This window comes from Nerophis ophidion, linkage group LG13 (genome assembly GCF_033978795.1).
Source record: "Nerophis ophidion isolate RoL-2023_Sa linkage group LG13, RoL_Noph_v1.0, whole genome shotgun sequence".
In the NCBI taxonomy this organism is placed as follows: Eukaryota; Metazoa; Chordata; class Actinopteri; order Syngnathiformes; family Syngnathidae; genus Nerophis; species Nerophis ophidion.
The window spans coordinates 27,377,356-27,392,175 of NC_084623.1; the positions used below are offsets into that span (position 1 = coordinate 27,377,356).

Here is a 14,820-nt window from a genome sequence, read left to right on the forward strand (position 1 = left end):
TGGCATTTATCCTCTAGTGATGTAGGAGTTTCTTTCAGGCCTTGTAGTGCTTGGAACCAGTTATGTAGTGTGACTCTGTAGAGTTCTGATGTGCCTATATCTTGAAATTGCTGTATGTTAAATTTGACACATCCTTCTCTATGTGTTGTGTGTTTTAATTTCAGCTGGATTTTTGCTGTAACTAGGTCATGGCCTGATCCAGCGTCAACTCCCCTTTTCCCTCTGACTTCCAGCAATAAGCGTCTAAACCTTTGGCTAATGCAGATGTGGTCGATCGGGTTTTCTGTTACATGGTCAGCAGACACCCAGGTTGCTTTAGGCACATCCTTGTGTTGGAAAATTGTCTCACCAATGACCAAGCTGTTGTCTGCACGAGTTGCTGCAAATCTTTCTCCGTTTTCATTAATGGTTCCTAGTCCTTTTCTTCCCATGTTCAATTCATAGCCGTTGTTGTTTCCTCCTAACTTTGCGTTCATATCCGTCATCAGAATCCTGATGTCCTTTCATTTTTTGGTCTCAAGTATGTGATACACAAACCGTGTTTCCATATGAGTTGGGAAATTGTGTTAGCTGTAAATATAAACGGAATACAATGATTTGCAAATCCTTTTCAACCCCTATTCAATTGAATGCACTACGAAGACAAGATATTTGATGTTCAAACTCATAAATGATAAATGGGTTGTACTTGTATAGCGCTTTTCTACCTTCAAGGTACTCAAAGCGCTTTGACACTAGCCACTCTTCCACTGCGCCACGCCGTTATTTTTTATTTTTTGCAAATAATAATTACCTTTGAATTTCATGGCTGCAACACGTGCCAAAGTAGTTGGGAAAGGGCATGTTCACCACTGTGTTTCATCACTTTTTCTTTTGACAACACTCAATAAACCTTTGGGAACTAAGGAGAAACATTTTTGAAGCTTTTCAGGTGGAATTATTTCCCTTGTATTATGTACAGCTTAAGTTGTTCAACAGTCTGTTGTGGTATTTTAAGCTTCATAATGCACCACAGATTTTCAATGGGAGACAGGTCTCAATCAATCAATCAATGTTTACTTATATAGCCCTAAATCACTAGTGTCTCAAAGGGCTGCACAAACCACAACACAAACCACTACGACATCCTCAGTAGGCCCACATAAGGGCAAGGACAACTTACACCCAGTGGGATGTCAGTGACAATGATGACCCAGTAGGACGTCGGTGACAATGATGACTATGAGAACCTTGAAGAGGACGAAAGCAATGGTCTAGACTACAGGCAAGCCAGTCTAGTACCCACACTGTTTTACTATGAAGCCACGCTGTTGTAACAAGTGACTTGGCATTGTCTTGCTGAAATAAGCAAGGGCGTCCATGATAACGTTGCTTGGATGGCAACAGATGTTGCTTCAAATTCTGTATGGACCTTTCAGCATTAATGGTGCGTCCACAGATGTGTAAGTTACCCATGCCTTGGGCACTAATACACCACCATACCATCACAAATGCTGGCTTTTCAACTTTGCACCTAGAACAGTCCTGATGGTTCTTTTCCTCTTTGGTCCGGAGGACACGACGTTCACCGTTTCCAAAAAACTATTTGAAATGAACTCGGGCCCCACAAAGCTGGCGGCGTTTCTGGGTGTCGTTGATAAATGGCTTTGGCTTTGCAGCGTAGTTTTAACTTGCACTTACAGATTTAGCGACACACTGTAGTTACTGACAGTGGTTTTCTGAAGTGGTCCTGAGTCCATGTGGTGATATCATTTACACACTGATGTCACTTTTTTGATGCAGTACTGCATGAGGGAACGAAGGTCCGTTATATCATCGCTTAAGTGCAGTGATTTTTCCAGATGTTCTGAACCTTTTGATGGTATTACGGGCCGTAGATGGTGAAATTCCTAAATTTCTTGCAATAGTCCATTGAGAAATGTTGTTTTTAAACTGTTTGAAGATTTGCTCACGCATTTGTCCACAGAGTGGTGACCGTTTCCCAACCCTTGTTTGTGAATGACTGAGCATTTCACGGAAGCTCCTTTTATACCCAATCATGGCACCCACCTGTTCCCAATTAGCCTGCACACGTGTGGGATGTTCCAAATAAGTGTTTGATGAGAATTCCTAAACTTTATCAGTATTTATTGTCACCTTCCCCAACTTCTTTATCACGTGTTGCTGGCATCAAATTCTAAAGTTAATGATTATTTTGCAAAAAAGTGTTTATCAGTTTGAACATTAAATATGTTGTCTTTGTAGCATATTCAACTGAATATGGGCTGTAAATAATTTGCAAATCATTGTATTCCGTTTATATTTACATCTAACACAATTTCCCAACTCATATGGAAACTGGGTTTGTAGTTGGTAGTAGAAATGTTTCTTGATTTCATCGTCTGCGTCGTTAGTGGGAGCGTAGCATTGTACTACGTGGAGGTTTATTTTCTTGTGTGTAGTTTGGAATTTGGCTGTGATAATACTCGAGTTGGCGGGTTCCCAGCTGATGAGGGCCCCCTGTGCCTCTGTGGAAAGAATGAATGCACTCCCTCTGTGTGTGATGTCACGTCTTCTGGGTGTCCAGAGTACAGTATGGATTCTCCGCTCGCCAACTCGACCTGCCCTGACTGGAAGCATCTGGTTTCACACGGATCAAGGAGAGATAGTTTGTACCTCCTCATCTACTTCGCAATTACTGCCGTCTTTCTGGCTGCGTACATAGTTCTCACGTTCCATGTAGCAATGTTGGTCGGTCCTCTAGGGCTCAGAAGCTATGGACGCACTGTCTCCTTGCGGTTTTTTCCATGTACATTGTCATTTGCTCTTTAGTGTGACGCACTGAAGAGGCTTCCTTTCCAAGACGTTGGGGTTTAACGTTTTTCATCAATGTTTCTGCAGCATACGATATTTTGTACAGGTTTGAGTTGCTAGCCCAAAGCCCAGCCTTCCGCCAGTACTGGCTTCTGGAGTTGTTGGAGTCCGTTAGTCAGTCCCCTTCCCCTAACCTATTGTCCTCCAGGCAATGGGTTATAGTCTCATATGCACCATCAAGCCCAACCAAATTGTGTTACTGTGTAATGCAACTTGCATTTAAGTCGAGCATTTCATACCAGCACCGTAAGGGAGGAATAAGTTAATGAGGTCCTCAAAATTCTTGCACTCAATAACCCACAATAACAATGTGATTTTTTTTTTTTTTTTATGTTTGCAAATGTATTATAAATAACACAACTAGGAACTCACATAAACATACGTATTTACAGCCTTTGCTCAATACTTTGTTGATGCACCTTCGGCAGCAACTACAGCCTCAAATCTTTTTGAATAATGCCACAAGCTTGGCACACATATTTTTGGGCAGTTTTTCTCATTCCTCTTTGGCCATTCCTCTTTGCAGCACGCCTCAAGCTCCATCAGGTTGCATGGGAAGCAGTAGTTTTTATCCAGGATGTCTCTGCGACCCCAAAGGGAACAAGCGGTAGAAAATGGATGGATGGATGGGTCTCTACATTGTTGCATTCATCTTTCCCTCTGTCCTGACTAGTCTCTTAATTACTGCCTTTGAGAAACGTCCGAGCAGCATGATGCTGCCACCACCATATTGTGTGATTTGAAATAGGCGCCAGCGCCCCCCACAACCCCGAAAGGGAATAAGCGCTAGAAAATGGATGGATGTTTAGTTTTTATGTTGTAATAAATTAGAAAAAAATGTAAATACAACTTTTCACATTGTCCTTATGGGGTATTGTAACATCCATCCATCCATCCATTTCCTAACGCTTATTCCCTTTAGGGTCGCGGGGGGCGCTGGTGCCTAGCTCAGCTACAATCGGGCGGAAGGCGGGGTACACCCTGGGCAAGTCGCCACCTCATCACAGGGCAATGTAACATTTTGAGGAAAAAAAAAAGTTTTTTTTTTTTGTTAGTTTTGTTTTTACAATTTGGAATAAGGCTTTAACATAACAAAATGTGAAAAAAGTGAAGCTGTGTGATTACTGTCTGGATGACCTGTAATACACGACTACAACTCCCGTACAATAAAGTACACGTACACCACTACGAGTACTAGAACTTCAAGAAACTACACGTACACTACTATAAGTACTACAACTATTAGCAAACATGATCTTTTTTAATGCTTGTATTCCAACAAGTGAGTTCTTCCTAGAAGTGAAAACCATTGGTGGTCACCCAAGCTAAGATGGCTGTCGTACAGCGAGCAGAACATGCGCTATCGGAGTACACAAGGTGAACACAAGTATGAGCGAAAACTCTAACTATGCAATGAAATAGATCCCTATACTCCATCAAAAAAAAAAAAAAGATGCGTCTAGTGATAAAGTATAATTCGTTGGTGGAGTTCCCAAAAATATTGAACTATCCTGAGCTTCTGACATTCTACACGACAAAACCGATAAAAACTTGGAAAGGCATGGAGGTCTACAATTTCTTTGTGTGTGGCTGGGTTAAGGGAATTTAGTATCAAGACTCTCCCGGATAAATGTGCATCGTTTTTCCTCAGGTAAGGTTGCATTTCATGATTTCACTTTGTATCCGTTTCGAGTACGCGTTTCCCCCCGTCTTTATCAAAATATAACAATAGATGTCAACATTGAGTATGTGTGGAAAGCTTAATTTATGGTCATTGCCTTTGATAAAAGGTTTTTGGGGTTTTGCTCACATTTGATTTATTTTATTTAAACTTGCCAAGTTGGTGCTTGACAGAACACTTCAAAGGTGTTAAGGAATTACAAATAGTACCAAAATAATACTTAAAAGGGAAATACTAAACATTAAAAGTATAGCAAACAAACATTTAAAGGGGAACTGCACTTTTTTTGTAATTTTGCAGTTCACAGTCATTATGATAGACATGACAAATGGATGGATTTTTATTTTTTGAATGTATTCTAAATATTAAATACATTCTATCTAAAGTTCTTCTTACAAGGGAGCCTATGGGAGCCATTAAATTCTGCCTAATAATATTTACATATTTTGATAATTTTAAGCATTCATTTTTAAAACGCATCGCAACAATTTTTTTTTTTTCTTCATCATTGATTTCTGCTCACTGCAGACTTTATGAGAGCAAACAAACATTACAAAACATCACTGTGGCGAAACGTAGCCAACGGGCCGACAGCGGGATAGGACAAATCATGGTCCAACCCAAGATGGCGGACAGGAGGCGGAGTGTGCGGCGGAGCGGAGAGGCGGGGAGCGCCTGGAGCGACGCTGCAGCAATCAGAGCCAGGTGCGTAAAACACACACCTGCTCTCAATCTTTGCATCTTCTACCGATGTGTAAAAGGGGAGAAGGAGGAGCAATCGAGGCAGAAGGAGAAGGAGGGAGACAAACGATCAAATGAAAGACCAGACGAGCGATCAGACGAACGAGAAGTACGGAGAGCCACGGAGCGACAAAGACCAGCACAGGAAGACGGGCGACTGAAAAGGAGACCGGCGCGAGCAGAGAAGAAGACACTGAAAGAGCGACCGACTGACACTGCGAGTGACTTTATTTGCAAAAATAAAGAGTCAAATCTGTGCAAAGCTACAGTATGTCCCCGTTAATGATCCATGCAACCCACATGATGGCGGCAGGAAGTCGTTCACAATCACTTACCATGCAAGGTCCATAGGCATTAGGATGCCGACTGCTAGGATGTTCATATATTTCAATTTTGATGAAAAATATCTCATAATCTTTGCATAGAAACGAAATGAGGGGGTCGGAAGTAACAAGCACTTTTGTTTTTTTCTCGCCAGTTCCAGATCGTAAAAGGCTATAAAACTATCCCAACTCGTCGGATTACCTATTCAGACGTCTTCTGTGCAGGTAAGATGCATGATTTATGATCTACAATAACCTTACAGGCAGCAAGTTAGCGAGGAAGCAGAAGACCAGTCGACTATAAATAGTTTGTCTGCATAAGCGCTTATAAAAATTATATCACTAATACTACTACTGTAAATGGAGTGTTGTTGCCGCTTTTTGAAAGGTTATTTATTGGATTTTACAGATTTTATAGTGGAGCTCCCATTAGCTCTGCTTTGAGTGTATTTTTAATTTTATTTTATTTTATTTAGTATTTGAAATGCATTAAAAAAATCCATCCATTATTTCATAATGATTGTGGATGATAGCTACCCTTTAATGGAGTGATCGCTGTAAACTTGTGCATTCTTCGGCTCTGCTCCCTTGTACTGCGTGGTATTTTTGTCGTCATCTTTCATAAAAGCTTGCACTCTTCTACCTTTCTTGATTACCTCTCCAGGAACTCTGAAGTAACGTTAGTCCTTTTCGCAATGTAAACGGTTCGTACAGCATAGAACAACGCAAACGTAGGACATTTTCCTTCGAGAAAGGTTAAATGGCGCCTAGTGCCAATTGAGAACAGACACTGGCTTGACTACCACACATATTCAATGAGTGATGACTACGTGATGTCATTTTGAATCCAAGCGAACCCAATAAATTAAATTTATACTGGAATCAAATCCTTACCAATTGTTGACCTTATTTCTGTAGGTTTATTTTTACATTCTGTGAAAATACAGTGAACATGTACAATTCATGTTTTTTTAAACTTATGAAATAATGATGATGAAATAATTATTTTTTAAAGTTTTGTTTTCATTTGACATTCTTCTTACCTGGCGATCCAGCCACTTGTCTGACATCATCACATGTCTCTGAAATGAGGAGAGAAGCTTTATTGCAACCTTTTCATACACTAATAGTACATGCACGATGCCTCTTCAATTTGCAGAAAAGTGTACCTTCGCGCAGGTATTGGTGATTACATTACAGAGGGAAAGAATGGACATGTTCTGTGCCCGGGTCACCCAGCGCACAGCAAGCTTGTCTGCCGTCACCCATTTCACCATGGTGATGTAGTATTCACTACGAAGAACACAGTAAATGTAAAATAAAATAGGAACATGAGCATTTGGGGCTGCATAGCTCGGTTGGTAGCGCGGCCGTGCCAGCAACTTGAGGGTTGCAGGTTCGATTCCCGCTTCCGCCATTCTAGTCACTGCCGTTGTGTCCTTGGGCAAGACACTTTACCCACCTGCTCCCAGTGCCACCCACACCGGTTTAAATGTAAAAATTAGATATCAGGTTTCACAACGTAAAGCGCTTTGGCTCACGGGAGAAAAAGCGCTATATAAATATAATTCACTTCACTTCACTCATTTTTTCCAATCAGTGCCATTTGTGCCCCTAAAGAATACAATTTAGAAATATGCAGTATCAGACTAAGTGTAATGTTTTGATATATATTCTTTACACAGTATTCTATTTTATACATAATTGTGTTAGTCTTTATCACAACTGTACTTTGAGTTTATCCAGCCAGCCATCCATTTTATACCGCTTGTCCCTATCATGGGTCGCGGGGGGCTGGAGCCTACCCCAGCAGCATTCAGGCGCAAGACGGGGTACACCCTGGACAAGTCATCACATCATTGAAGGCTAAATTTATTTAAAAATGGGTACTTTAGTTCCTGGGTTTTCACTCAATCCTGTTACCCTCGATTCCCTCTGAAAAATGTAGAACATTTCATAAGTCGCAGGAAGTTGCATCATTCACATCCTCTGCAAATGAAAAACAAAAGTACAGTGCATCCAGAAAGTGTTCACAGCGCTTTATATCTTCCATCTTTTGTTATGTTACAGCCTTATTGCAAAATGGTTTAAAGGCCTACTGAAACCCACTACTACCGACCACGCAGTCTGATAGTTTATAAATCAATGATGAAATATTAACATTGCAACACATGCCAATACGGCCTTTTTAGTTTAGTAAATTACAATTTTAAATTTCCCGGAAGTTTCGTCTTGAAAACGTCGTGTAATGATGACGTGTACACAAGACGTCACGGGTTTTAAGGAAATATGAGCGCTGCACACACACACAGCTAAATGTCGTCTGCTTTAACGGCATAATTACACAGTATTTTGGAGATCTGTGTTGCTGAATCTTTTGCAATTTGTTCAATTAATATTGGAGAAGTCACAGTAGAAATATGGAGTTGGGAAGCTTTAGCCTTTAGCCACACAAATACACGGTGATTCCTTGTTTAAAATTCCCGGAGGTGAAACTTTCCTATGGATCACAGCTCGGTCAAGCCAACATGGATCCCTACCAAATGTCAACCAGCAGGTTTCGGTGAGAAAATTGTGGTTAAAAAGTCAGTTCTTACCGGAGAAAAGCTGAGCTTGTGCCATCCATAGCTGCCGTCAACTCCCCTGAGACACTGCGCGTCAAGACACCCGTGGAGACACCCTTCCGACTATCAGGTACTATTTAACTCACTAAAACACTAGCAACACAATAGAAATATAAGGGATTTCCCAGAATTATCCTAGTAAATGTCTCTAAAAAAATCAGAATCTGTCCCAATGCAATCGCGTTTTTTTAATCTTTTTTTTTTCTAGTCCGTCGCTTGCTATCAATATCCTTCAACACGAATCTTTCATCCTCGCTCAAATTAATGGGGAAATTGTCGTTTTCTCGGTCCGAATAGCACTTTTTGTTGGAGGCTCCCATTAAAAATAATGTGAATATGTGACCAGCTCCCACACGTGTGACGTCATCGTTTGCGACTTCCGGTAGAGGCAGGGCTTTTCTCTTAACACCGAAAGTTGCAAACTTTATCGTGGATGTTCTCTACTAAATCCTTTCAGCAAAAATATGGCTATATCGCGAAATGATCAAGTATGACACATAAAATTGACCTGCTATCCCCGTTTAAATAAGAAAATCTCATTTCAGTAGGCCTTTAAATACATTTTTGTCCTCCAAAATCTACACACTATACCCCATAATGACGATGTGACCAGATAAATTGCGGTAAATTCTGTTGGTTGGACATGATTTGGAAAAGCACACATCCGTCTTTATATAAGGTTCCACACTTGACATTGCATGGCAGTGCACAAACCTAGAATGACGTCAAAGGAACTGTCTGTACACCTCTGAGACAAGATTGTCATGAGGCACAAATCAGGGGAGGAGTACAAAAAATATCTGCTTCCTTGAATGTCCCAATAAGCACAGTGGCCTCCATCATGTATAAATGGAAGAAGTTTGGAACCACCAGGACTCTTTCTTGAGCTGGCCGGCTGTCTAAACTAGGTGATTGGGTGAGAAGGGCCTCAGTCAGGGTGGTGAGCAATCACCTGATGGTCACGCTGTCAGAGCTACAGCAGTCCTCAGTGGAGAAAGGAGACCCTTACAGAAGAACATCTATTTCTGCAGCAATCTAACAAATCAGACCTGTATGGTAGCTTGGCCGGACAGAAACCATGGCTGGCTGTCTTAACTGGGTAATTGGGTGAGAAGCACAGTGGCCAATATTTATAGGAAAACTCTGTAAACATTCTTGAGTTGCTCAGTCAGACCCCGGACTTGAATGCAGTTAAACATCTCGAGAGAGATCTGAAAATGGCTGTGCACCGACTCTTCCCATCCAACCTGATAGAGTTTGAGAGGTGCTGCAAAAAGTAATGGGAGAAACTGCCCAAAGACGGGTATGCCAAGCTTCTGGCGATGTATTAAAAAATACTTGATTCTGTAATTGCTGCCAAAGGTGCATCAACAAAGTATTGATCAAAGGCTGTGAATACTTATGTACATGTGATTTCTTAAAAATGTATTTTCACGTTGTCATTATTGGGGTTTGTGTGCACAATATATCTACAAAACCCAAAACCAGTGAAGTTGGCACGTTGTGTAATTCGTAAATAAAAACAGAATGAGTTGCAAATCCTTTTCAACCTATGTTCAATTGAATCTACTGCAATGAGAAGATATTTAATGCTAGAACTGAGAAACTTAATTTTTCTTTTGCAAATAATTTTTAACTTACAATTTAATGGCAGCAACACAATGAAACAAAGCTGGCACAGGGGCATTTTTACCTCTGTGTTACATGACCTTTCCTTTTAACAACACTCAGTTAACATTTAGGAACTGAGGAGACCAATTTTTGAAGCTTTTCAGGCAGAATTATTTCCCATTCTTGCTTGATGTACAGCTTAAGTTGTCCGGGGTGTCCGTTTGGGATTTTATCCTTCATATTGCGCCAAACATTTTCAATGGGAGACAGGACTGGACTACAGGCAGTCCAGTCTAGTACCCAAATTCTTTTACTATGAAGCCACAATGTTGTGACACATGGCCCGGCATTGTCTTGCTGAAATAAGCAGGGGCGTTCATTATAACACTGCTTGGATAGCACCATATATTGCTCCAAAACCTGCATGTACCTTTCAGCATTAATGGTGCCTTCACCAATGTGTAAGTTACCCATAACTTGGCACTAATACACCCCCATACCATCTCAGATGCTGGCTTTTGAATTTTGTGCCTATAACAATCCAGATGGTTATTTTCCTCTTTGTTCAGGAGGACACAACATCCATCCATCCATCCATCCATTTTTTACCGCTTATTCCCTTTTGGGGTCGCGGGGGGCGCTGGCGCCTATCTCAGCTACAATCGGGCGGAAGGCAGGGTACACCCTGGACAAGTCGCCACCTCATCACAGGGCCAACACAGATAGACAGACAACATTCACACTCACATTCACACACTAGGGACCATTTAGTGTTGCCAATCAACCTATCCCCAGGTGCATGTCTTTAGTTTCCAAAAACAATGTAAAATGTGGACTCGTCAGATCACAGAAGACTTTTCCACTTTGCATCAGTCCATCTTAGATGACCTTTGGCGCAGCGAAGTCGGCGGCGTTTCTGGGTGTTGTTGATAAATGGCTTTCACTTTGCACAGATGTAGCGACGAACTGTAGTTACTGACAGTGGTTTTCTGAAGTGTTTCTAAGCCCACGTGGTGATATACTTTACACACTGATGTCAGTTTTTGATGCTGTACCGCCTAAGGGATTGAAGGTACGTAATATCATCGCTTACGTGCAGTGATTTCTCCAGATTCTCTGAAACTTTTGATTATAATACGGACTGTAGATGGTGAAATCCCTAAATTCCTTGCAAATCCTCATTGAGAAATGTTGTTCTTAAACTGTTTGACGATTTGCTCACGCATTTGTTCACAAAGTGGTGACGTCCCATCCTTGTTTGTGAATGAATGAGCATTTCATGGAAGCTGCTTTTATACCCAATCATAGCACCCACCTGTTTCCAATTAGCCTGTTCCCCTGTGGGATGTTCCAAATAAGTGTTTGATCAGCATTCCTCAACTTTCTCAGTTGTTTTGCCACTGGTACCAGCTTTTTTGAAACATGTTGCAGGCGTCAAACTCCAAATGAGCTAATATTTGCAAAAAATAACGTTTTCCAAGTTCGAACATTAAGTATCTTGTCTTCACAGTCAATTCAATTGAATATAGGTTGAAAATAATTAGCAAATATTTCTATTTTGTTTTTATTTACGATTGAAAAAACGTGCCAACTTTACTGGTTTTGGGGTTTGTATATATTAGGGTTGTCTCAATATCAGATATATTAGATACTTATGATGGGGCGGCATAGCTCGGTTGGTAGAGTGGCCGTGCCAGCAACTTGAGGGTTGCAGGTTCGATTCCCGCTTGTGCCATCCTAGGTACTGCCGTTGTGTCCTTGGGCAAGGCACTTTACCCACCTGCTCCCAGTGCCACCCACACTGGTTTAAATGTAACTTAGATATTGGGTGTCACTATGTAAAGCGCTTTGAGTCACTAGAGAAAAGCGCTATATAAATATAATTCACTTCACTTCACTTTTCTAAATAAAGTTATCACAAAAAATGGCATTATTGGCTTTATTTTAACAAAAATCTTGTCTTTTATTCGTAAGTAAACAAACAAAGGCTCCTAATATGGCTGCTGACTTATGCTGTAACATATTTTGTCATTTATCACTCTATTATTTTGTCAAAATTATGAGGGACAAGCTGTAAAAAAAATATTATAAATCTACTTATTCATTTAATATTAATATCTGCTTACTTTCTGCTTTAACATGTTCTATCTACACTTTTGTTAAAATGTAATAATCACTTATTCTGTTGTTTGATACGTTACATTAGTTTCGGATTACACCGCAAATTTAGGTATCGGTCTGATACCAAGTAGTTACAGAATCATACATTGGTCATAATTTAAGTTCTCATGTGTGCACGGAAATATTTTCTGAGTTTATGAATATAATATTTTTTTGTTTTAAAAAGGAAACAATATTTTTTGATGATAAAACATATTGATGTAATCATAGTAGTATCGACTCGATACGCTCTTGTACTTGATATCATTACAGTGGATGGATCCACCCATGGCATTTGCTTACATTGTGACGCCGGTGAGCGATCGCATCTTCCTACGGTGTTTAGTGAAGCATGTTTAGATATTCCTTGTCCTGGGATGATACTTTATTTGTACCCGCATTCTTTTACTCACTTTATTTGTCGCCATGGATGCAGGGAATAGTGGTTTAAAAGTAGCTAAAACACTGCCGATTGGGGATGGACATTTGCCGCTAACTAGCTAGCCATGTCTTAAAGCATCTCACCCTGAGGGCGTTTCAGTGTTATAGCTTCACCTTTATCGTTAGTTTTTAAGCCAAAATGCATTCGTTCTCCCTTTTATGTTCACACACTGTGTCTGCTTGTAAGTAGTCCGTTCGTGTGTGCTGCCTAACATGCTCCTATGGTGAACCGGTATTTTTCAAACAAAGTACCGTTTTTTGAGTAATTTGTATCAGGATATAAGACTAGTACTGGTATACAACCTTAGTATATGAATATATATATATATATATATATATATATATATATATATATATATATATATATATATATATATATATATATATAAAAATATATATATATATATATATATATATATATATATATATAAAAAAAATTGTATAGTATTTGTTGGACACTATACAGTACTTAAGGCTGTAACATAAAATGAGGAAAAAGTGAAGCGCTGTGAATACTTTTCGGATACACTGTAAGTTGCATTATATCTTAACTATGACTGGGGTTTAAAATGTCGGCCCATTTTCCTTTTTTAGGTTTTTTATTCCAAAAAATACATGTGTTTGTTGCTTAACTGTAATTTACTTTGTATCAACATGTTATTTTGCCATTTTTCATGTATTTGCTTATTTTGTGCTGGAAGTTTAAAAACAACAGACATTTAGGGTCATTTTGAAAAACTTACTACGAAACATGGCTTTATTTGGTGGAATAACACTGCAGTACTAAAGCCATTTTTTTTTTTTATAATTCATAATAGATGTACTCCCTTACCTCTTGTGTAGACTGTCAGGAGGTAACACTTCAGTTGCTTGGGAACTGCCATTGAGGATTACAACATAAAGCTTTGCAGATGGGTTGATTTGAGCCATCTGGATCAATCAAATACAAACAAATGTTGATCAAATGAGACAAACAATGTGATCATGACTCATATCTGTATGTGGTCTCATGATGAGTGATGACAAGAGCAATGCAGCAATACACAGTATGTGCATGCACTGTAAAATACAGTATGTGTATAATATGTGTAGGCCCTGGAGCAAGCAAGAAAATCATAGTTCAAGTTATTATTCCCGTCTTTGTAAATCCTGCAATTCCTCCCTCCACCCTCTTATCATCCAGTTTTTCGCTTGCTGGAATTCATCAACTTAACATTTTTTTTTCCAACCACGAATGTAGCTCAAAATGCATTACCTAGTCATGTGGTCTGAATGAAACATGTGAATGCAACATGGCTTAAAAATAATGACAAACCTCTTGTCAGCTTCATTTGTTATACCTTCAAACAAAATAAATGAATGCATGACAACAAACAGCAAAAAGTCAGATATTGTGTGGGGTTTTTTTTAAATATTACAAAGTGATATATACAATTTGTGTTGTTATTGGATACACTCTGATACAACTTTTTGACTTTCAATAAAGATATTGGAGCCTTGAGTATTGGCTGATATTGATATCAATCTGATATGATAAAAGTACGATTCATCGTACATACTTTACATACTTTCTGCAGTGTGGAATCTTTGAAAATATTTGATAAAGTAAAATTAGTCAAACAAAGAACAATGGTAGGTATAAAAACTACTAACCTATGTATTAATAACTGTCTGGAATGAATCAATGCTGTTTTTAAATTGAAGTGCATTGGTACATTGCTAGTGGTCACAATAATTCAGGGAGATAATCTTATGACGTAGTAAGTTTAATAAAACGCCAAATAGTGCTTGCAAAACAGTGATGAGTGTTGATAAATCACACTGTGTGTGCTACATAATTATGTTTACATTTTCTTTTCCCAGTCTTGTTGTGGTTTTGATGATCAGCATATATTTTGCATATTAATGAAGACAGAGACGCAAAATGGATTGCACTCTTCATTCTGCTCACTTAACAGACGCAATCCACTTTGGGCATGTTTAGTAGATCAACTATCCGGTTTACTAGTGTTTTAGTATACGCAAACCTTTAGTAAATTAGGCCCCTAATTGCTTAGCTTGTGTGCTATTGTGTGCTTAGCTGTTGTGTAGCTGCTAGCTCCTAGTAGCCAATAGCTTACCATGTTTAACTTTTTTCAAATGACTTGACTAAAACACAAGAAAATGCCTGTTCATTTTTTTATTTTTAATAATTATAGTAAAAGTATTATCGTATTTTGAATGTCCATACAGTAATAATATGGTGCATCACATATTTCCATTTTCTCATCACAACATGTCTGAAAAGGAGTACAAAGAAGCAGATCTGATTTAATCCTACCCCTTTTCCATTTTATAGCAATTTCTAATACAAACCCCGTTTCCATATGAGTTTGGAAAATGTCTT

General features: G+C 39.3%; 1 protein-coding gene across 3 annotated transcripts in view; it reads right to left on the bottom strand.

Moving 5' to 3' along the window:
- Nucleotides 1–14,820, bottom strand: part of LOC133564383 (inactive dipeptidyl peptidase 10-like) — a 146,178-nt gene that overhangs the window by 43,923 nt on the left and 87,435 nt on the right. For all 3 annotated transcript variants that reach the window (XR_009809276.1, XM_061918639.1, XM_061918638.1), the window contains exons 11-13: nucleotides 13,267–13,364; nucleotides 6,768–6,891; nucleotides 6,642–6,680 (exon numbers count right to left, since the gene is read on the bottom strand). Coding sequence is in view for 2 of the 3 variants with exons in the window: in XM_061918639.1 (XP_061774623.1) it covers nucleotides 6,642–6,680; nucleotides 6,768–6,891; nucleotides 13,267–13,364 (261 nt within the window). In the remaining variant the exon portion in view is untranslated. The remainder of the gene's footprint in view (nucleotides 1–6,641; nucleotides 6,681–6,767; nucleotides 6,892–13,266; nucleotides 13,365–14,820) is intronic.